The following is a 24,201-nucleotide window of genomic DNA, read 5'->3' as shown; positions in this document are numbered from 1 at the left end:
TCAGTTACCACATAGAGCTTGATGTCATCCATGTACATCAGGTGGGTGAGGGGGTACAGGTTCTTCCTTCCTTCTTTGATATTATATCTGTGCTTGCTACTGTCGAGCATGGTAGATAGCGGGTTAAGTGCTAGACAGAACCACAATGGGCCCAGGGCATCTCCCTGAAAGATTCCTCTCCTGATGGGGATTGGCCTGGTCGTGATGTTTTCAACCTTAATGATGGTACTCCATTTCACGATCATTTCTCCTAGGAAGTTTATCACTATTGGATTGACTTTGTAGATGTTCAGCGCCTCTATTAGCCAACTATGAGGCACGGAGTCGAAGACCTTGTGGTAATCAATGTAAGCTGTGTACATGTTGCGGTGCTTCTTGTAGGCTTGCTCCATAACCGTGGTATCTATGGTTAATTGCTCCTTGCATCCTTTGCTCAGCCACTTGCATCCTTTCTGCTGTTCGGCCATTATGTTCTGGCTCTACAAGTGGTCTGATATCTTCCCGGTTATGCAGCTGGTCAGGATCTTGTACATTTTTGGGAGGCAGGTGATTGGCCTATATTTCGCTGGGTTTCTTGTATCTTCGTCTTTAGGCTTCAGATATGTGATTCCTTGAGTGAGAAACTTCGAGATTGTCTCTGGGTGCCTTATCATTCAGGTGAACTACTCTGCCAGGTGCTTTTGTGTGTGCAAGTGAGCTTCTTGTACCGGTATTGATGTGGAGGTCTTATTTCCCTGCTCCATGTTTCCCCAGAACTCCTCAGTCGTCTTCTTCTCGGGTGGTCCATTCCCTTCTTTCCCGTCTTCTCCAAGATTCCTGTAGAAGCCTCTTTGGTTCTCATCGAAGATTCGGATGTTTATTTTCCTCTAGGAGCTCTCTTTGTATTGGCGTAGTCTCTTGCTGAGTGCAAGGAGGTTCTGCTTCAATGTGTCTAAATACTCTCCTATTCTCTGATTCTTTGTCTCATGTTTGCTGTGGACACTGTCTCTCTCTTGAGGATGTTCTTCACTTTTCCAATTAATTCCTTACTCCTATTGCGTCAATTGGCCTATCTTGACTCTTAATTCTTCTATCTTCTGTTAAAGTCTTCTTTCTCAAGCTGGTGGTTCCTTCTGTTTTCGGTTCTTCTGCTGCTGGTCTCTTGCTTCTCTTCCATTAATCCTCGTGGCTGCTACCGCAGCACAATACATGGCTGTGTGGATGGCCTCCAGTGTTGCACGATTGCTGTTGAGGTAATGCAGTATTATGTGCCGATTCGGGTGGTCTGTCTCTCTCCACAAGGTTCTATTCGGCCTCTGCTTCGGTATCACGTGAGTCTTTGTGGGATCCATTCCTTCGAATTCTGTTAGAGCCTTCTTCCACTCGTCCTCTATTCTGGATATCATGACCTCGTCTGTTTCCTCTTCAGCTGCTGTGGGTTGTATTTCTTCTTGCTCTTCCTCCTCTGGTTCGGCGGTGGTATGTTCTTCTTCTTCTTCTTCTTCTGGTTCCTGGAAAATAAGATGCAGGATATTTCAGACTGCTGGGAATCATTGGGGTACAAGTAAACACATGGGTTGTGTTAGGGTAGCTAAGAAAAAGAACAGGTGCATGTATACTTGCGTGTACACCAATGCTAGGAGTTTAGTAAATAAATTTGATGAATTTGAGGTATTGCTCAAAACATCAAAGGCAGATATTGTGGGGATTTCAGAGACGTGGTGTCACACAGATATAAGGAATGCAGAACTGGAATTTGGGGAGTACAATGTCTACAGAAAGGATAGACAGGATAGGAAGGGAGGAGGGGTTATGCTATTAGTTAAAAAACACATAAAATCCAAGGAAGTGAAGCCAGTCGACATGCATTTATAAATGTGTTGCTTCACCCAATAGAATTTTCTTAGGCTGGAGCTCACACCATCATCGACACATTACCATTGTAACAAGATGTTTTCAGTGCTTGGGTCACCATTAGCATAAGGCATATGATGCAAGCTTATATAGCATCAGCCAAAAAAAAAAAAAAAACTCTCCCATTTCACCCATCCATTCACTCCAAATGCTTGTCTAGTTCTGCCTTTTAACTTATTTACGTTTTTGACCTCCACTACCACAGATGGAAGTTTAGAAGAAGAGAATACAGCAGAGCCAGTGGAAGCAGTAACTAAAATAAATTTAATAAGTTTTAATACGACAAGTAGTTTTCGGGGTAACACACCCCTTCCTCAGCAATCCAAAAGGTGCATACATACAGAAATGCAAACATAAAATAAATTAGGAATGGAATTAACAAACTAAATAGGCTCTGCTTGCTCAGATGACTGGAAGAGTGTGTACATGAGCACGAGAGTGTTCAGTCATTCACTAGGCCAGATCAGGTGATTGCTTTTGGTGTGCAGCGCACTTATGGGATTGCTGCCAGCGTTTGTCATGTTTTAAAGCTACAGACTCCAAAATTGGGTGTAGTCTTGTACCTCTAGTTTGAGGGCACTGACTCTCTTTAAAAATTACAGCTGTGAATTACGGGCTCCGAAAAAGTGATAAGTGGTTGCCTTTTTATTTACCTAATTGTTATTTTATATTGTACTTTAAACGTAGTCTTATAGTTATTGTTACGCTGGTTATTTTTAATTTAGATAAAGAGTTTTTGTAGATTACTGCTTAATATACGTCAAACCGTTATTTCGTTAGAATCTTGCAGCCACTGTTTTTGTATGGATTGTAGGAAAGTCAAATTTTTAATTGTGGTAACTAGGCAGCTCTAACGTATAATTATATTGCGTAGTAAAAAAGTTAAAGTGCAGCCATTATCAACCCACTGCAGAATGGAAGCCTCCTCAACAATTTATGCTGAGGGAAATAGACCATAATCTGCCACGCTGGTCCAGTGCAGGTTGGCAGATCGACCATATTCAGCTGTCAGGGGCTTGAACCCCGGTCTACTCAGAGAGCATGTGCTAATGCACTCTCGCTCCTGACCACTCAGCTAAGGAGGCCGCCTATTGGCAATTAATTAATTAAATTTATTGATCTTATTAATTTAAAATATCATACCTCAGACTAGAGCAGCAAAGCAACGGGCACAAAGTGGCAGGAGCGCTGTGACTCTGAGGAGAACTGAGGGGGGTGCAATTCTCCAACACATCACAGCCTAAAAAAATGTGCAACTTGTGAAATGGTTGCCGAACTCTCTGAAACAGAACATGATCTAGCCAAGGAGGATGTCTTTGTGTGTGTGTCAGGTGCAGAGTGTGTCTAGAAATTAGGTTGTTGTTATTTGTTTTTTAGGAGCATTAGCAACTAAGGCCATATTGCTCCGAGGATATGCGGTGGTCATTCCCTGATCTTTCCGCATCCTCCGTATTTGGTGGTCACGGGCTCGAACCCCGGTCTAATCAAGAAGCGTGTGCTACGCACTGCTGCTCCTGCCCACCTGGCTACGGAGGCGCCTAGAAATTAGGCATCAACTCAGCGTTCTACTGGGAGTCTATGAGAGCTTGAGGTGTAGGGTAGATGCCCTCAAAGAAATTAATATGAGGGGCCCGTCAAGCTCTCAGCTGCCCAATTCAATGCCAGAGCTCACTCCTGGGCATCAGGCAACACAGCGGCAATCTCCAAGGCAGAATGCGCTGGTCCCAAAGAAACTAGTTATTGTTGGTGACTCTATTGTCAGGGAGACGGGGAATATATTGTGTAAAAAGGATAGATGGAACAGGACCAGGGTATGTCTGCCAGGGGCAAAGGTTGATGACGTTGTAGAGCAGATATCATCTTTTAGGGGCACAAAAGGTGATATAGTTGTACACGTTGGCACTAATGATATTAAGAGTAGGAGACCATTATGCATTACACAGTTCAAATGTATATTATCAGGGCACATATTACAACTTGACTAAATTAAAACAAAAACTGCTAGATATACACAAAGACTTCGTAATTACACCGGTAGATAAAGCAGCCAATAATTTTGCATTCATTTGCAAATATTTTTATACATATACTTTAACTAATCAACTTGACTCAAGCAATACCTACAAACCGATTTGCAGTACATGTAATATCATTACAAAAAAACTAATGGCCTTCAACAAAAAACTAAAGCTCAACTTAAGCAATTACAACTTACCTTACATCTACTTCATCCCTAAATTTCATAAAAAACCAATAGGCTTCAGATTCATAACCTCATGCAAAAATAGTTATGTACACAAATCGGGAAAAACACTTGAACAACTACTGCAACCACTGATGCATAACATAAATAACAGCAAAATCATAGGCAACAACCAGCCCGTATTAAAATTTTTGCAAAGTAATACAGTCAATAATATTCAAACCTTTGATTTCCATAGCCTATTTACCAGTATCAATCAAACCAATCTCAAATTGGTACTCAAAGATATCTATGATAAACATAAGGATTTTATTTCCTGCAACACCTATTACTGGAACAACATACTGAACTTATGTATTTCCAATAACTTCATATATGATGGTAATACAGTATATCAACAAACCAATGGAACACCTATGGGCAGCCCAGCCTCGTACATAATAGCCAACCTATACCTATACTGGTCAGAAACCTCATTTCGACAGGACCTATTACTATTCAGATATATAGATGACCTCATGGTAATTAACTGCCCGAATTTCATCCAGGATTATGGACATCTATACCCTAACGAACTTGTACTAGAAAGAACTAACAATTCGGATACAGCAGCCCATTTTTTGGATTTAGATATTAATTTAAAAAATGGTATAGCCTCCATCAATTTGTACAACAAACGTGAAGCATTCAACTTTAGCATAGTAAACTTTACACAATGGAATTCCAATATTTCCAAACAGGTACATGCTAATGTTATATTAGCACAGTGCATCAGAATAGCACAGTGCATCAGAATATGCAGCGACAAAACAACAGTTATTGATAACATCAGAATATTATACAGTAAACTGACCAAAAATTTTTTTCCTATTACATACCTGCGTCATCATATCAATAAAGCCCTTAACATATTAAGGCACAAGAACTTAATAGATATCAATATAAACAGCATTATTAGTTCATAACTTATAATTATTCCCATATGCATCGAGTTTGTATATAGTGTAAATACAATACACTAGGCCTCTTTGTGTCTTACGGTCTGGAAAACTTGTACCCACCGATTGGCCTGACATAGTGTATTTACCTTGTAATTAATTTTAAACTTATCTTGATTTATTTATTTATTTATTTAATTGTTAATTATAATATACATGTTACACTTTTAACACAACTGACTTAAGCACATGATGCACGAACTCTCGGACATTCGTTCAGGGTCCTAACTATAGGAACGGGTTTGCAACCCCGAACTACCCTAGCCCAACTACATATCCCTAATTTCATCATCTTTTTGCTTTACTAATTTCTACTTTTTATGCTCTGTGAGCCATTAGTTTACCGACCGCAATAATCAGAGTACTATTTTTCTTACTATACCCAATCTATATTTTTTCGTCTTAAAGTTTAGCTGCCTTCTACTGCTACTTTGTAAGCTATTATATTTCTTTGCTATCCCGGGTGTTTGAGCATCATGTACTTAACTTTAACCTAGCGTAGCTCCACCGCATACGTAAATTAGATAATATACAGACACCAAAATTCGTCTAACGCTAGGCGCCGCTAGCGTTTCTACACATATATACACGGGTTAGCCTCCGGCTCTGTCTTTTTCTGTCAACCCGTCCAGTAGCGGTAAGTTAGCATTAGCATTAGCATTAGCAGAGGCATATGATGCAAGAAAGCAAGCTTATTCAGCATCAGCCAAAAAAAAAACCCACTCCCATTTCACCCCTCCGTTCGTTCGAAATACCTGTCCAGTTGAGCTTTAAATTTGTTTAGGCTATCAACTTCAACAACAAGTGATGGAAGTCGGTTCCACCAACCAACCACCCGCTGGCCAAAGGCAAATTTCCGCACATCTATCCGACATCCGTCCTTCCTCAATTTGAATTTATGCCCTCTGAGGTGATTATTCTGAGAAAGATGAAGAATCCCATTGGCATTGAGCATGCTCAAACCATTCAAAGCCTTATACACCTCTATCAGATCACCTCGCCGGTGCCTAGTCTCCAAACTCTGTAATTTGCAAAACTTAAGCCTTTCTTCGTAAGAGCAACCCTTTGTTCCATTTACTAATCTTGTTGCCCTTCTCTGTACCCGTTCCAGCAGCTCTACATCCTTCTTGAAATGAGGCCTCCAGACCTGTATACAGTACTCAAGATGTGGCCTTACCATTGCCTTATACAAGGGAATAATCACCTCCTTATCCCTGCTAGAAAAATTCCTGTATATCATTGACAAGACACCATGAGCTACTCTTGCAGCTTGTCTGCACTGCTCAGAGAACTTCATATCTGCCTGCACAATTACCCCCAGGTCCTTTTCATTCTCCACCACTGTCAGTGTAGTACCGCAGAGTTGATACGTTGCTCTGGGGTTACTGTTTCCCATATGCAGCACTTTACATTTGTCGATGTTAAACCTCATTTGCCACCTCTCAGCCCATCTGTTCAACCTTTCCAGATCCTGTTGCAGAAGCATAGCGTCAGTATTGTCCTTAATGACCCTGCCAACCTTTGTATCATCTGCAAACTTGGACATTAAACTTGATATCCCATCATCAATATCATTCATAAACACCGAAAACAACAACGGACCCAACACTGAACCTTGAGGAACTCCACTAATAACATTAGTCCACGTTGAGCAGTGTCCATTGATTACCACTCTCTGTCTTCTGCCACTCAACCATCCCCTTATCCATAGCAGCAATTTGCCTCCAATGCCACACTGCTCCAATTTGTGCAGCAGTGTTCCATGTGCAACAGTATCAAAAGCCTTTCTAAGATCCAAATATATAATATCAAAGTTATTCCCTGCATCCAGTTCTTTTGTGACTACATCATAGTATCCAATCAAATTGGTCAGGCAAGACCTGCCCTTAACAAAACCATGCTGCGTCTAAGCTATAACTGAATTCTTGTCTAGATGATCCTGCAGTGCTTCTTTAACCAGTGCCTCCATTAATTTACCTGGAACAGAAGTTAAACTAACAGGTCTATAATTACTTGTGTCAGCCTTTGATCCTCCTTTGTGAATTGGGGTTACATTTGCACATCTCCAGTCTATGGGTACCTCCCCTGAGTCCAAAGAAGCTCTCATAATTATGGCTAGGGGTTTGCATACTTCCTTTGCTGCCTCCTTTAATATAACTGGATAGATCCCATCCACCCCAGGTGCCTTTTTTATGTTTATCCTCAACAATCTCTCCTCCACTTTCCTCTCAGTTATTACAAAATCATCCAGCTCACTGCCAATGTTTACTTTACCTACATCATTCTCCTTCCTGAATAACTCCTCATGCGTGAATGTAGATGCAAAATACTCGTTTAGATTGTTAGCCACCTGAGCAGGATCCTCAACTGTTGAACCATCAATATCCAGTGGACCAATCTGATTCATCCCTTTCCTTTTCGAGTTCAAGTATGTAAAGAACTCTTTTCTGTTTTTCTTTGCATCCTTTGCCAAGGATTTTTCATAGTCTGCCTTTGCCTGCCTAATCTCCTTTGTGACTTGGTTACAGACCAACTTATATCTATCATAGGCTTCCATGTCACCCATTAATTTGTATGTATCCCATGCATTTTTCTTCTCTGCCACATGTCTCATTAGTTCATCTGACAACCATTTAGGCCTAAACCTTGAACAATATTTCTTAGTTGGTATGTAAAGCCTGGTAGCCTCCAAGATTAGTTCCTTGAATGCTTCCCATTTTGAGTTTGCTGTTGGTAACATCATCAGTTGGTCCCACTGTATAGAATTTAAATACTGTCTCAGACCATCATAGTCGCCTTTACGAAAACAAAAACCCTTCCCTTTACCCCTGATGGTAGTTACCTCCTTGAGTAAATCCCACTTCAACACACTGTGATCACTGCCACCTAGTGGTTCATTTATCTGCAGGTTCTTAATGCATGAAGAATCACTACTGATAATCAGATCAAGAGTATTGCTCCCTCTTGTTGCCTCACGAACATGCTGATGTAGAAAACAATCATCCAATAAATCCACAAAAGCCGTGCGAGTGACCAACCCACAAATTCCAGTCAATATCTGGGAAATTAAAGTCCCCCATTATAAGACTCTCTGATTTACTGGCCCACTCTATTTCCCTGTACAATATCTTATTATACTCATCAGAGTCATTAGGCCTATAGCACACTCCTACTCTCAATTTTGATTTCCCTATGCTTATGTCACACCAAACTGACTCGACACTGCCCTGTCCATCGATGTCGACTGGCTTCACTTCCTTGGACTTTATGTGTTTCTTAATTAATAGCATAACCCCTCCTCCCCTCCTGTCCTGTCTATCCTTTCTATACACATTGTATTCCCCAAATTCCAGTTCCGCATTACTTATATCTGTGTGACACCACGTCTCTGATATCCCAACAATATCTGCCTTTGATGTTTTGAGCAATACCTCAAATTCATCAAATTTATTTACCAAACTCCTAGCATTGGTGTACACGCAGGTATACATGCACCTGTTTCTATTCTTAGCTACCCTAACACAACCCATGTGTTTACTTGTACCGCAATGACTACCAGCAGTCTCTGAAATATCCTGCATCTTGTTTTTCAGACTTCTGCTCATTTCAATAGAAGCAGTGCAAGAATCACTTCCACCTCTGCCACTGGCTACTGTTAATCTATTAGTCCTTGTATCCCCCCCAACTAGCAGTTTTCCGACCCACCTAACACTGCCTCGACAGCATCAGCAAAATTCTTGCACCCTTTCTATTTAAGTGTATCCCATCCCTGTAGAAGCAATCTCTCCTGTTAACAAGTACAGTCCAGGCTGAAAAAAATTCTACCCCTTGAGCCTTGCACAATCCCTCCAGGGCCGAATTGATCGACAAGGCTCTCATCATATACTCCCTCCTATCGTGTCTGGGCAGAATTGCAGACACTTTCAAGTTCAACCCTAATTCACGGCTTTTTTTCAACAGTGACCTGTACTTGCTAAGTAATTCCGCCGGTCTCCTACTCTTAATATCATTAGTGCCAACGTGTACAACTATATCACCTTTTGTGCCCTTAAAAGATGATATCCGCTCTACAACGTCATCAACCTTTGCCCCTGGCAGACATACCCTGGTCCTATTCCACCTATCCTTTTTACAAAGTACGTTCCCCGTTTCCCTGACAATAGAGTCACCAACGACTACTAGTTCCTGTGGGACCAGCGCATTCTGCCTAGGGGGCTGCTTCTGTGTTGCCTGATGACCAAGTGCAAGCTCTGGCGTTGACAAGTTCTTGTCATTCAGACACTACCTTCCTTTGTCTTCGCTTTTTTGGCGGGCTACTTACTTCTGTAAGGTCATCCATGTTCTGTATGTTATACTTTAGTGGCACATAATAGTTTTGCTTTACTTATATTTTATTTTTTCAAAATTTATTTTTAATTTCTACCACGTGGCTACTTACACGTGTTTTTTGACATACAGAACATGTCAGAAACAGAAGTAAGAGTATTGCTGTTCTTTTTCATAATTTGGGTGGATGACCTCTGAAGAAGACACATAAATTATGAAAGATACTGCAATGCTATTTCTACCTTGGTCGTTCTTTTCAAAATTTGCATTTCGTTTTTTTCAAAATTCACACTTTGTTTCTTCTTGTTTATAACGTTACTCTTTTATTTTCCTCTCTTCCCCCTTTATTCAACATATATCGCTCTCAGGGTACACCGTATTTTCTTTATTAGCATTGGTTAAATAATAGATGTATGCCTACTGCATTCTACACATAAAAAATAATATAATTTTATATATACATTATGGTTGTAGGGTACCTTTGCTCTTGCAGTGTCCCTGATCCATAATTCATATTATCGCTATTCAAATTCATATCCTATTTCTCTACTAAATTTTAATTTTATTATTCGTAATTATTATATATAACAATAAAAATAAATTAGAATAAGAATTAAAAAATAAATAAACAAAAAAAAAATAATGCCAGCAGCATGGCAAGACAAGAGGGAAAATAGTCAAAATTAAACATAACGATCAAACCAACAGGGAGGGAAATAAATAAACAATAAATAAATAATAATAATAATAATCCATTAAATTTCGAATGCCAATTAAATAGAAATTTCATGGCGCTCCCTCTGACCGGCACCAGGTCCAAATTTATGTGAAATATCACCAACAGAGATGTAAACCACTGCAATAAAATAAAACAAAAAAAAAAACCAAAAATAGACTGACCATTACATCCGATCTCAACAGAGGACCACAAGGCCAATAATGGTCAGGGAATAGCTTACCTTTTTATTTTATTTTTATTATGAAAGATTCAGTTTCCAACTATTTCAAATGTTATTCAAATATATGTATAATTATATCACATGACAGTAGTCGGTGGATTTGCTAACGCTGCGCCTGTGCTGCCATCTATAGTTAATTATTCATTTGTATAATCGGAAACTGAACTTGGCCTGTTATAACGTAAGATCACTCATCGGTGAAGACAGGATATTAGAGCTGGAAAAGGAATTAGAAAATGTGAATTGGAATATCATCGGTTTGGCTAAAACAAGAAGAAGAAATGAATCACTTATAAGTTTATCAAGTGGAAATCTGCTGTACACCAATGGAAAGAGTGAAAGGAGTGAAGGTGGAGTTGGGTTTCTGGTCCATAAAGATTTTAAAAACAACATTTTGGAATTCAAAAGTCATCACCATGGGTGTCAAGACTTAGACTTTTCCTCTAATTCCAAAGAATTAGAGGAAAATCTTAATCAGTTATGCACAGTTAGTAAGGATTTTGGACTAAAGATGAATATGGCTAAAACAAAAGTAATGATGAACAAGTATGCCACAGAAAGGAAAATAATGATTGAAGGAGCAGTAATTGAAAAGGTGGAGTCATATACTTATCTGGGACAAGTTATTAGCTGTAATAATGATACATGGCTGGAAGTCAAGAGAAGAATAAATTTTGGATGGATAGCATTCAGGAAATATAGTCACATACTGAAGAGCAATGTCCCAGTTTGTCTGAAACGTAAAATAATGAACCAATGTATACTCCCCACCATGACTTATGGAAGTGAAACTTGGGCACTCACCAAAAGAATGGAAGAGAAACTGAGAACTACACAGCGAAGAATGGAACGAATTATATTGGGAATCAGACTGTTAGATAAGAAGAGAAACACATGGATTAGGCAGCAAACTCAAGTAAAGGACATTCTTATCAAAACTAAAGAACTAAAATGGTCTTGGGCAGAACACATAGCTCGAAGACATGATGACAGATGGACTAAGAAAATAACAGAATGGTACCCAAGAGGAGCTAGAAGAAAACCTGGAAGACAAAGGCGGAGATGGATAGATGAAATTCATGAGTTTTTGGGTAGTAAATGGATGGCCAGTGCTCAAAACAGAAGGAACTGGAAAGTTGCTGGAGAGGCCTTCATCCAGCAGTGGATTGAAAATGGATGATGATGATGATGATAATCTGGTTAAGATTACTTTTTGTCAGTGGTGTGGTTTTGCATTGGAGTTCTCGTATCTGTTCTATTTTTAATTTTTGCTGCATCAGGACCACCGCTATTCAAGTCCTCTGCATTGGTGGTTCGATCTGGGGATCAGGTGGCAGACTGATCTTTTGATCGACTCGCCTTTGCGGCGATTTGTCTAGCAATCGAAATGCAGCGATTCCCTGACCATTATTGGCCTTGTGGTCCGCTGTTGAGATGGGTGTAATGGTCAGTCTATTTTTGGTTTATTTTTGTTTTATTTTATTGTAGTGGTTTACATCTCTGTTGGTGATATTTCACATAAATTTGGACCTGGTGCTCGTCAGAGGGGATGCTGTTAAATTCCTATTTAATTAACATTCGAAATTTAATGGATTATTATTTTATTATCATTAAGACGTTCTAAATCATCTTAGTTTCTGCTGCAATATTTTTACTCTTGTTACGCCTCTCTTCCCTCACTGTTGGTTTGGTCATTATGTTTAATTTTGACTATTTTCGCACTTGTCTTGCTATGCTGCTGGCATTATTTTTATTTATTTTTTTTTAAATTCTTATTCTAATTTATTTTTATTGTTATATTTCAAGCATCATGTAGAGGAATATGCTTTTTGCTGCCTCTGATGTTTGCTTTGCCTTTTTATTTTATTTTTATTATGAAAGATTCAGTTTCCAACTATTTCAAAAATTATTCAAATATATGTATAATTATACAGGGTGTCTCGAAAATATTGGTACAAACGTTTAGGGGAGGTAGGTGCGATTCACATCTAAAGGAATGTGAATCGCATAGGAACCCATAACCGGAAACGTCACGGGAAAGTAGTAGCAGAGGCGCCTCCGTAGTCAGATGGGCAGGAGCAGCAGTGCGTAGCACATGCTTCTTGATTAGACTGGGGTTCGAGCCCGTGACCACCAAATACGGAGGATGCAGAAAGGTCAGGGAATGACCAACGCATATCCCTGGAGCAATATGGCCTTAGTTGCTAATGCTCCTAAAAAAAAAAAAAAAAAAAGAAGCAGAAATGACACAAGACAGTAATTAGTGGCAAACATTTATTTGACATAACATTAACAATGGAGTACGAGATGGATGCATTTCATGATGTTACAACAGATACTCGAAGATTCCACCATTAGACGCAATGCATGCGTGACACTGACGCAGCATGGATTGGCAGACACGGTCGAACACACCTGGAGTTCCTTTGACAGCAGCAGCACAGACGAGTCTCGCCACGAGATCCATTTCCGTCTCCACAGGCAACTCATACACGATAATTTGAGGACCCCCCACAGAAATAAATCAAGGCTCGATAAATCGGGTGAGTGTGGGAGCCAGGCAATGGGTTCACCACTGTCAATCCATCGACGCCCAAAATGCCTGTTCAAATGATCACGAACACACCTTCCATAATGGGCAGGCGCCCCATCATGTTGAAACCAAATGTTGCATCTCACATTTGCTGGAACATTGTCAAGTAACCCTGGTAGAACTTGTTCAAGAAAGATCCGATATTTAGCGGAATTCATGCAGGATGGGCCGACTAAGCAGTCACAGACCATACCTGCCCACACATTTATTGGAAGCGATGTTGTGCCGCATGGGGGCACACACCGTGTGGGTTGTCGTGAGCCCACACATGAGCATTGTGCTGATTGAATAAGCCTTCCCGAGTGAAATAAGCTTCATCCGTGAACAAAACATTGAAATTTTCTCTCTCGCAAACTGATGAACAGTGCTGTCTACCGCCTTACGGTGACGTTTCCGGTTATGGGTTCCTAAGCGATTCACATTTCTTTAGATGTTACCTACCTCCCCTAAACGTTTGTATCAATATTTTTGAGACACCCTGTATATATATATATATATATATATATATATATACACAGACAGCCCTCGATTTATGCTGGGGGTTAGGTTCCCGGACAGGTGCAAATGGAACCCTTTATATCATAGAGTCAATGGGAAATCACAAGGGTAGGTTCCGGGCACTAAACATTTTACCTACCCTTTTCAATACCAGTATATTTAAAGCAAAGAAATAAACTTTTTTAATTAAAAACATGTTTTATTTTTAACCTACATAAATATAATAGTAAATAAAAAATAAATTAATACATACATAAAACATTTTGGTGAAATAATGCCAAAGTTTTAGTTGGCTTTTGAAGGCCCTGGGTGATGATGTTCTGCTGACGATCCTGGTTGATGTTCTGTTGACGGCCCTGGTTGTGAAGATTGCCTTTTTTTGAAGAAAGGATCAAGCGCTGATTGCCTGGATTTCTTCCTTCTTTCTTTAAGAATTTCAAAATAAGGGCTCAGGGTTAATGACACCCCTTTTAACTGTGGCACTCCTCTCCCAGTCATGATCAATGTCACAGAGTTCATTAGTGAGGGACTCTACACTTGCAAGGATCTGTTGTAGATCACTGGTTTTCGTAATTTTTAGAGGAGAGTCTTCTTTCTCTTCCTCTTGGCTAAGTTCTGCAGCTAAATTCTCAACTTCAAGGTCTTCATTTGAAAGACTCTCTGCATAACTTTTCTAGAGCTCAGTTAATCTTCAACTGTAACTTCTAACCCTGCCTCTTGTGCCAGCCTGCTGATGTCTTCTACAACATTCTATTGTGGCTCGAATCCTCTGAAGTCATGCATGAGATCTGGGAGAAGTTTACACCACACTCCATTTAGACAGTTGACAGTTACTTCTTGCCAGGCTGTGTTAATGTGATTGATGCCCTTTAAGACATCAAACAACTGCCAATATTCTCTGATGATAATGTTGGACATGTCCAAAGCTTTCACCATTTCTATAAATGTTTGTCATAGGTTTAAAGGTGGCTATTACTCCCTGGCCCATGGGTTGCAAAACTGATGTTGTATTGGGGGCATGTAGAAAACATTAACTTTAAGAGGCATTCTGACTTCACCCAGATTTGTAGGATGTCCAGGCATTGTCCAAAAGAATGGATAATAGCCTTGGTTAGTAAATTTTTGTCATTGCAGAATTTGAGAACAGTATGGAATTTGAGTTGGTATACCAACTCAACTTTTTTTTTTTTTTAATTTAGCTAGTAACTTTGTAAGTTACAACTTGCCACTCATACCACTATCGCATTGGTGTTTTGGCGTATTGTAATATTGTAGTGTAATCAGTAGTGTAGAAGAATAGTTTTAATTGTAATAAATAAGCATTTTGAAAGTTTTTATCACTTTTTGGGTATATATCTTTTGTATTTAGCTAAGTATATAACTAATTTAGCATTGTGATCGTTGCGGTATAGCATAATATATATCTTGAATTTGTAACTAAGGTATAACGTAAAACTATATTAGCAGAATATGTATTACTGCATTAGCTCAGTATAGTATTGTAGAGTCAAGTATAGTATAGTATAGTATAGTATAGTATAGTATAGTAAATTAATCAATTAAATTTATTAACCTTATTCATTTTCAGTGTTAATTAATTAAATCATATTTAAATGGAAATCATGCCCCAGAGTAGAGTAGCAAAGCAACCGGCACAAAGTAGCGGGAGTGATGTGACTCGGGGGAGAACCGAAGGGGTCAATTCTCCAACCCATCACAGCCTAAAGAAATATGCAACTTGTGAAATATTTGTAGACTTTCTGGGATGGGACAAGATGTTGTCAAAGGGATCTCTTTGCGTCTGCTCGATGCAATCAGTGTGAAGAAGTTAGGTGCCAACTCAGTGTTGTTATGGGCCTTTATGAGAACTTGAAGGAAGGGGGGATGCCCTCAGAGGACTTAAATTGGGGGACCTATCAAGCTCTCAGCTGCCCCATATCAATGCTGAAGCTTGCACTTGATCATCAGGCAACACAGTGGCAACCTTCAGGTCAGAATGCACTAGTCCCACAGGAGCTAGATATTGTCAGTGACTCTATTGTCAGGGAGACAGGAAATATATTGTGCAAAAAGGATAGGTGGCATAGGACCAGGGTATGTCTGCCAGGGTAAAAAGTTGATGACGTAGAGCATATATCATCTTTTCAGGGCAGAAAGGGTGATATTGTTGTACATGTTGGAGATCTGCAGACATACTTAACAAGTACAGGTCAATGTTGAAAAAAAGTTGCAAGTTAAAGTTAAATTTGGAAGTGTCTGCAATTCTGCCCAGACATGATAGGAGGGAATATATGATGAGAACCTTGTCAATAAATTCGGCCCTGAAGAGACTGTGCAAGGTTCATGGGGTAGAATTTTTCTCAGCGTGGTCTGTGCTTGTTAACAGGAAAGGGATACACTTAAATAGAAAGGGTGCAAGAATATTTGCTGATGCTATCGAGGCGGTGTTAGGTGGGTTGGAAAACTGCTAGCTTGGGGATATTCACAGACTAAAAGATTAATAGTAGCCACAAGCAGAGACAAACGCAATTCTTGCACTGCTTCTATTGTAACGAGCAACAGCCAGCAAAGCGAGGTACTGGGGATTTCAAGGGCTATGGGAGTCATCATGGAACAAGTAAATACATGGGTTGTGTTAGGGTAACTAAGAGTAAGAATAGGTGTATGTATAATTGCATGTACACCAATGCTAGGAGTATAATAAAATTATTTTTTTCATCTAGTATCTTTTTTACTGCATCATAATATCCAATCAGATGGGTCAGACAAGATCATTCCTTAACAAATCCATGCTGTGGCTGCCATATAACTGCATTCCTGTTGAGATGGTCCTGCACTACTACTTCAACCAATGACTAAATTATTTTTCTTCTCACAGAAGCTAACAGGACTGTAATTAATCACTACACCCTTTGTGAATTGGTGAGACATTTACACAACTCATCTCCAGGAACCTACCTCGAATTTGAGGATGCTCTCATGATTATTATTTGCTTCATTTAATATAATTAACTAGATCCTATAAGCCTTATTTACTTTTAGCTCCAACAATCTCTTCCACTTTCAGTTATCAGAAAATCATTTAGCTCCTAATTATACCTTAGTGTACTTCTAGAATTCGCATCCCTAAAATTTTTTCACTAAGATTTTAGGTGAATGTCAATGAAATATTCATTCAGTTTATCAGAACCCTGAAAATTATCAATACTTAAATTACTCATATATAGTGGGTCAACATGATTCATTCCATTCCTTCTAATGTTAACAAAAGCAAAAAATTATTTTATAGGTTTGTTTTACATTCTTATTCAAGGTCTTCTCATAATCTGCAGCCTCTTTCAAGTTTAATCCTGTCAACTTTTTTCTGAACACTGCCCTGTACTTTTTAAGTCAGTTCTCATATCTTCTGCTCTTAAAATCATTAATATCAAAATGTGCAACAATATCACCTTTTGTGACCTTAAAAGATACAGGATAAACCTTTACAGTTTAACATTTTTGCTGTGACTTTTCCGAAGATGGTTTCAACCTGGGAATGAAAACCACAGTATTGAGTCAATCTAGAGAGGAAAGGGCAGAAACATTTTTGGACTTTCTTCTCACTATAATTATTAATTCACCAGAAGCTGAATTAATCAGCTTCCGATGAAAGTTGGCGTGACGAAAATATCCAGTTTTTCTTCTGTCAAATTGAAAGAAAAAGTTCAGAAAGTAGGGTGTTTCTCCCCAAATGGATTAAAATCCAAAGCCGCATATTTGCATTAAGGAAGCAGTGAATGTGTTAAAGTGAATACAAAAAATAAATAAATAAAAATAATCTTTCTACAACAACAACAACAATAAACAAATGAATGCTTACATCTAACCAGTTATGTCTTACATCTTCACTACTCAAGATTACATGCCCATCAAGACTAACTCCTGTCTGTTGTCCAAATACAACTGTACGTCCTATAATAAGAAAATGCAATTTCATATATTATTTTCCCCCCAATAAAAAACTAAAAATGGTATAAGCTGGGTAAAATATGCATGGTAATACTATATACAGGCCATTTTTAAAGTTGCTGAACCATTAAAATTGAACATATTTCTAGCTGTCAATACAGTTATACTTGCACAAACAACATATAGGGTTCCTATAATTAAAGTGCATGTTAAACCACCTCTAGACGGGAAACTGTTAATGGTAGATTTGAAATGGACACTACTCAAAATGGAAAAGTATAAAAATTAGTTCCAACAACTTCCACAAGTGAGAAATTTGAGCTGTGTGACCAGAATGCAAATCTAACCCCTCAATCACAACATGAGGTTAGATTTGCATTCTGATATTTCTGAGAGAATTTTAAAACAGGAATGACAAATGCAGTCAATGAATCTCAAAATGATATTATAAAAGAAGATTTGTGTTTTGCTGGCAAACTTGATTGACCGGAACAATGACAACTCCATAACCACACAACACTTTTGCTGCTGCCTTTTCCCATGACAGTTTCAACCTGGGATTGAGTCAATCTGAATTTGAAAGGGCAGGAACATTTTTGGATTTTCTTCTCACTATGAATGAATTAACCATCCCCTGGTGAAGACTACTTGAAAAAGATATCTGGTTTTTTTCTTCTGTCAAATTCGAAGAAAAAGCTCTAAAGGTAGGGTGGTTTACCCTCTAAGTGGATTAAAATCCGAAGCCGCATTGCAAGCAAGAAGTAGTGAATGTGTTAAAGTCAGCATTTAAAATGATTAAGAAGAGGACAACTTTCCCAAAATGGGCTGCACAAAATTATGAAAAATTTCAAAGAAACGGGTGAAATCTATAGCTTATGGCAGAGGATGTTCACCAGTCAAAGCAACTATTGTTGGAGAGATCACTGTTGATGTGGCTACTGATGCAGCATAAAATCAACATTCATCCATTAGTTACATTATTGTGACAACAATAATGTAACTAATGGATGAATGTTGAACATTATAGTAACAGCTGAACATTCCATGATCAACCATCTTTAAAGTACAGCCTATACTTTAAAGTTAATCAATTCATCATTCACTGGTACCCATACAAGTGACACAACAGCTAACATGAACTGATCTAAATCAACTTAATGACTTTGCTCTATTGTTTTTGGTATGGGTGGAGGTCAATATATGTAGATGGGGAACATCTCATAGACCAATGAAGCTCATTTCTATTTAACTGTCAGGTATGGGGACAATCACTTCCAGGTGTTGTTAATGGAAGCATCTCCCCATTGTATTCATTACTGTTTTGGTGTGGATTTGCAGTAAATTTCATAACTGGACCATTTTACGAGGAGATTCAAGCTCATGGCACAGAGAGAGAGACCATGGCAACTACAAATTACTGCTCATTCTTCTCTGCCAAAATGTGACTCCTGCTCTTCAAGAGAAAGAGCATGGATGTTTGAAAATAACTGTTTTGATGCAGGATGGGGCTCCTGTGAACATTAGTCAGCCATTAACTTGATTGTTTGTAAGACATCCAATGGTGATCACATCACTTAACTTAATAACAGATGGCAATGCACCTTTTGAGCATGCAAAATCACTTGAACAGAAAAGCCATTGACTAACTTTAGTGAGCTATGGTGTTAATCCTACAATAGAGGTACTTCATTGTGAAGCAATATCTATTTCCTTCCAGAAGTCAGACAGGAATATGGACAATATTTCAATACATAACAAGTTCATACTGAGAATTTAACAAAGTTTTGTGAGATTGGCTATGTAACCTACACCTGTTAATTGCTGCAATTCCTCTGGATGTGATTTTCCAGATCACCAAAAATGTATTGCCAAGTTAGAGCATGTTTAGCACAGGATGGTGGACACTTCCACCATCTCTTATAATGCACTGTGACCTTATACAACTCGTCAACAAGTAAACCAAACTATATGTTGTTCCTGCAAGTATAACCATGAGATATATGCAATAGTATGGGTTCAACACTTTTAAGAACAGCCTGCACTTTAAAGATGAAAAATTACTATGTTAGCAAAATTTGTAAAATAAGATTTTACATCTGTTTCTCTCATCCAAGCTAAATAAATGCATTTCTACCGTAACAAAGATATTTTTAAAATTTTCCAGATTTAAGAGATTTAGTGGCTGAGCAGTTTTGGAAAAGTATGAACAACTGAACTTATTAACATTTATAAAAACAAAAGTTGTGCGAGTGGTTGTAAATGTAAATAACAGTGTTTTTTTTTTTTGTTTTTTTTTTACATTTGTAGCAAATGACAATAAAAGTCACAACAAATGATGTCATGTAATATAATGTTCATTTTAAATGCATATCTAGTACAGTATCAAAATATCAACATATGTGCTTGGGGGTGGGAGGAGATAACAATACTTTCACACTGAAGGATAAAAAAAATAACTAACCATGGCCTTAAGATTTAATTTTGAGGTATAGGCAATCTTTAACAATATATATGATATTTTGATTTTAATAAAATACCGTAGAGAAATTCAATCAATTTCTCACATGTAATAACAAAGACTGCTAAGTTTCGTTTTTGCTGCCATTGTAACTTGTCATGCAGCTGGTTAACTGTGCGGCTAGTCATGGTAACAAATATGGTAACAAAACATTTGGCTGCATCCAATTTTTTCTGAGCATTAGTAAGTTGCCATTTGTGTAAAATATAAAGATTGCAACTCTGTTAAGAAGTTTACTAATTAAATGACAGCGCACTAATAGAGAGAAATGTTACTCTTTTTGAATGGATTCTTAAAAACAATTTTTGATGAGTGAAAGATTATTTTCTTAATATTTCTGTAAATTTCTTAACTTTTTTTATAAAATGTGCAATTTTAGAGAATTTTGGATTTTACACAGTTTCTATAGTACAGCTATGCATATCTCAGCATTTGACAAAATGAAACCTATTCTACAGGTGAATGCTGATGCTAGAAAGAAGAAAGAAATAATAAAATTTTTATTTTTGACCGTATCAGAATTGCCACCTTTCCATAGCAACAAGAATGCTGAACACACCACCATATATATTTCAGATACTGTTGAATTTTTGGTGTCTATATGTTTTTTTTTTTTTTTATGTGGCTATTATTTTATATAATACAATAATAACAAGTTAGTTAACATATGTATTGCATTACATTTTGGGACATCAATTATCAAATAACAAGTCGCTGTACATTTTGGGCATAGCCTCTATAAGCATCATCACAAGTTTCTTTGGTATTGCACTTATCTAAATAAAAAGCACTGGTCCAATGGAGAAGTATATTGCATTTTATTTAAAGTGTTTGCCATTACCCAGGTTTCAATACTTGTTGGAATCTCATCGGCAGGCAGATAGGCATTGTAAAGACCCAAACAACCCAGTGACAAGGTATATTCGTATGTGTGTGTGTGTGTGTGTGTGTGTGTGTGTGTGTGTGTGTGTTGCAATAAGTGAATTAGACATAAGTTTGGTGCAAAAGCCTCAAGCTATAAAAAGTTGTACATGGCTTTCATAGCCTCTTTCTACACACAGCTTTGAGCAGGCATCCTACTAGTGCAGTAATTTCATACTGTGAAGTAGTTCACCATGAGATGCTTCATACTGTGCTACTTTAAATAAAAAGAACTATTCCAATGGAGAAGTACATTGCTTCCTATTTAACGTCTATGCCACCACCCAGATGAGTTTTGATCCTTGTTGGGATCAAAATATTGAAAAAAAAAAAGAAAAGAAAGAAAGAAAGAAATTATTAAAAAAACTTTCTACTAAATAGACCTAATCAAATTCTCAAACCCCTCGTGGGTCCCTCATAATTCTGCTGATTATTGGTTGAGAAACACTGCCATAAAGAATATTTCCGTGCCAGATGGGCAGTAGCATTCTCTCGTTTTCATTAGTATGTTTTTTTATTATTATTATTAAGTATGTTTTTACTGCTTCATGTTTGTAAAATATTTACCAAATATTCCAATGCCAGATATCTGATTAATTACTTACATGATTTAGTTTAAAGTTTACTTCAAACTTATATACCTACCTAATGTGTTTTTATTAAGAAAAAAAATTATAATTCTATAACCTATAGTTATAGGTTATAGAATTATAATTCTATTCTTATAATTTCATTTCATTTTAAGGTAGAAATACGAGTGTTTTAAAAAAAAAATGTTGATAGTCTCGTATTGAGACAGTTTATTTTAAAGGCAGCTCATATGGTGGTAAAGGTTGCTGTCTCCTGATCAATCAAGGTGGTTCAAGAAACAAATTCTACTACTTAGTGCATTAATATGCACTAAGAATGATTTGAGCAAGCTTAATGCTAATGGGATTCTTCCTCTTGCTCAGATTACTCACCTGAGGGGACATAAATTCAAATTAAGGAAAGACAATTGTAGAATAGATGTGCGGAAATTTGCCTTTAGCCAGCGGGTGGTTGATAGTTGGAACAAACTTCCATCTGTTGTAGTGAAGGTCTACAACAGATGGAAGTTTGCCTAGTTCTGCCTTAGTGAAATGGGAGAGTTTTTTTTTTTTTTTTGGCTGATGCTATATAAGTTTGATTTCTTGCATCATATGCCTCTACTACTGCTAATGCTAACATTTGGAGTTCAAATCCTCCAGAATAATATACTCTCATTTGTATATATAGCTGCTGTTCATCCCACTCAATGAAATCATTAGGTTTGTAGGCATACTACTGTTCTCCATTTCACTCTTTGACTATATCATACAAAACTGATTCAGTGTTAATCTGAATTTGTTCTCTCCATCCAGTGGATGTACATTCTCCTTGAATCTATACGACTGATTTGAAGCATATGCGTAAATCCCTCCTTATACATTGTATACTTACCATATTAAAATTCTGCAGCCAGCATATCAGAATGGCATCCCTATTATGTCAGCATTTGAAAGATTTAAAGAGTACTTCACCTTCAAATTTATTAACTAAACATCTAGTATTAGTATAAAACTGTCTTACATTTTTTATATCACTATCCCATTCCAAGTAAATAGAATTTTACAAATGGACATTTGATTAGTTGTAGCATTTCCTAAACATTTTCTCTCATTGTATTAGCATTATAAGCACTCTGAGCAGGTGCTGCACTACACCATTACACTTAATAGCTGCAATAACTAACAGTTTTAAGTAGTGCAAGCATCTTTGTCCATGTTACTAATCTGCAAATCTCCAACGACTCTTCAAGCTATTCCAGTTCTCAGTTTTTCTCTGACTCTTAATGACTCGATGATATTCATGAAGATCCTAGCATCTCCTTTGTTCAAATGAATTTTCTTCACCAAGCAGAAGCAAGCCATGCTGCAAAAAATTGTGCCATCGACCTTACAGATTCCTCAAGTATGAAGTTGAGGGTGTCATAGACATTCTCTCAGATATGACAAGTTGTGCTTGCTGCCTGAGGGTCTAAAACGCTGATGGAACTGATATTCGGGTGATACTCAAGTCAAGTGGACCGAATTTCGGTGAAGTCCGGTCAGTCTGTGACAGTCAAATCCTCTGCTTGCACCTTTACAATAGTGTGGGACTATTCACTGAGTGATAACTGAATTATGACTACTCCTATGAAAACTGAATGCAACCTGTTGACCACTGGAGATACAAGAGTGCAGAGTTAGTCAACATATTGTTTGTTATTTGATTTTTAGGAGCATTAGCAACTAAGGCCATATTGCTCCGGGATATGCGGTGGTCATTCCCTGACCTTTCCGCATCCTCCGTATTTGGTGGTGACGGGCTCGTACCCCGGTCTAGTCAAGAAGCGTATGCTATGCACTGCTGCTCCTTCCCACCTGGTAGTCAACATACATAGCATTGATAAGGTGTCAGTGGTTCAGTAGGTAGTAAAATTCCAAGTGTGATGGGTAAAAGGAACAATTTATCAGACTTTGATAAAAGACAAATTGTGAGTGCTTGATGATCTGGTGCCTCAATTTCCCAAACGGCTGAATTGGTGGGGTGTTCAAGAGCCGCCGTTCTTAAAGTGTACCAGGACTGGCGTCAAAATGGTCAAACAACAACCGACGGTAAGACTGCAAAGGTCAGCGAAAGGTTGATGTTAGACGTGAGCACCTGGTCCGACGACTCATACAAGCGAACAGTTATTTATTTGGTTTTTTTAGGCACATTAGCAACTAAGGCCATGTTGCTCTGGGGATATGCGGTTGTCATTCCCTGACCTTTCCACATCCTCCGTATTTGGTGGTCACGGGCTCGAACTCCGGTCTAATCAAGAAGCGTGTGCTACGCACTGCTGCTGCTCCTGCTCACGAAGGCGCCACAAGCGAACAGGTGCAGCACTATTGAAGAGTTGACTACCCAATACAACATGGGCCAACCCGGAACAATATCTGGCATGACCATGAGTCACATGCTCGCACATATGGGCTATACCAGTAGACAACCCCTACAGCATCCTCTGCTAACCAAGGTTCATCAGCATAAAAGACTCGCCTAGTGCAAAGAGCATGCAAGTTGGATGTTAGAAGACTGGAAGAAGGCGTGCTGGTCGGATGAGCCACATTATTTACTCCACACTGTGGATGGTCATGTATGGATTTGGCATCAACAACATGAGGCTCTTCATCCATCATGCATGGTATCAAAAGTGCAGGCCGGTGGAGGCGGTTGTATGGTGTGGGGCATGTTTCACTGGCAAGAACTTGGGCCCCTGTTGCATGTGGAACAATGTATCACTGGTATCCACTATCATG

The 24,201-nt window shown here is 38.3% G+C and overlaps 1 protein-coding gene across 1 annotated transcript in view; it reads right to left on the bottom strand.

Moving 5' to 3' along the window:
- The window catches only part of LOC150079135 (T-cell activation inhibitor, mitochondrial-like), a 200,974-nt gene that overhangs the window by 61,023 nt on the left and 115,750 nt on the right, over nt 1-24,201 (bottom strand). Inside the window, exon 6 of the mRNA XM_090383819.1 lies at nt 17,330-17,421. Coding sequence (XP_090239945.1) covers nt 17,330-17,421 — 92 coding nt within the window. The remainder of the gene's footprint in view (nt 1-17,329; nt 17,422-24,201) is intronic.

The sequence above is a fragment of the Mastigoproctus giganteus genome, chromosome 10 (genome assembly GCF_048544385.1).
Source record: "Mastigoproctus giganteus isolate SK-2022 chromosome 10, ASM4854438v1, whole genome shotgun sequence".
NCBI lineage: Eukaryota > Metazoa > Arthropoda > Arachnida > Uropygi > Thelyphonidae > Mastigoproctus > Mastigoproctus giganteus.
This window is presented reverse-complemented; position numbering and strand designations above follow the sequence as displayed.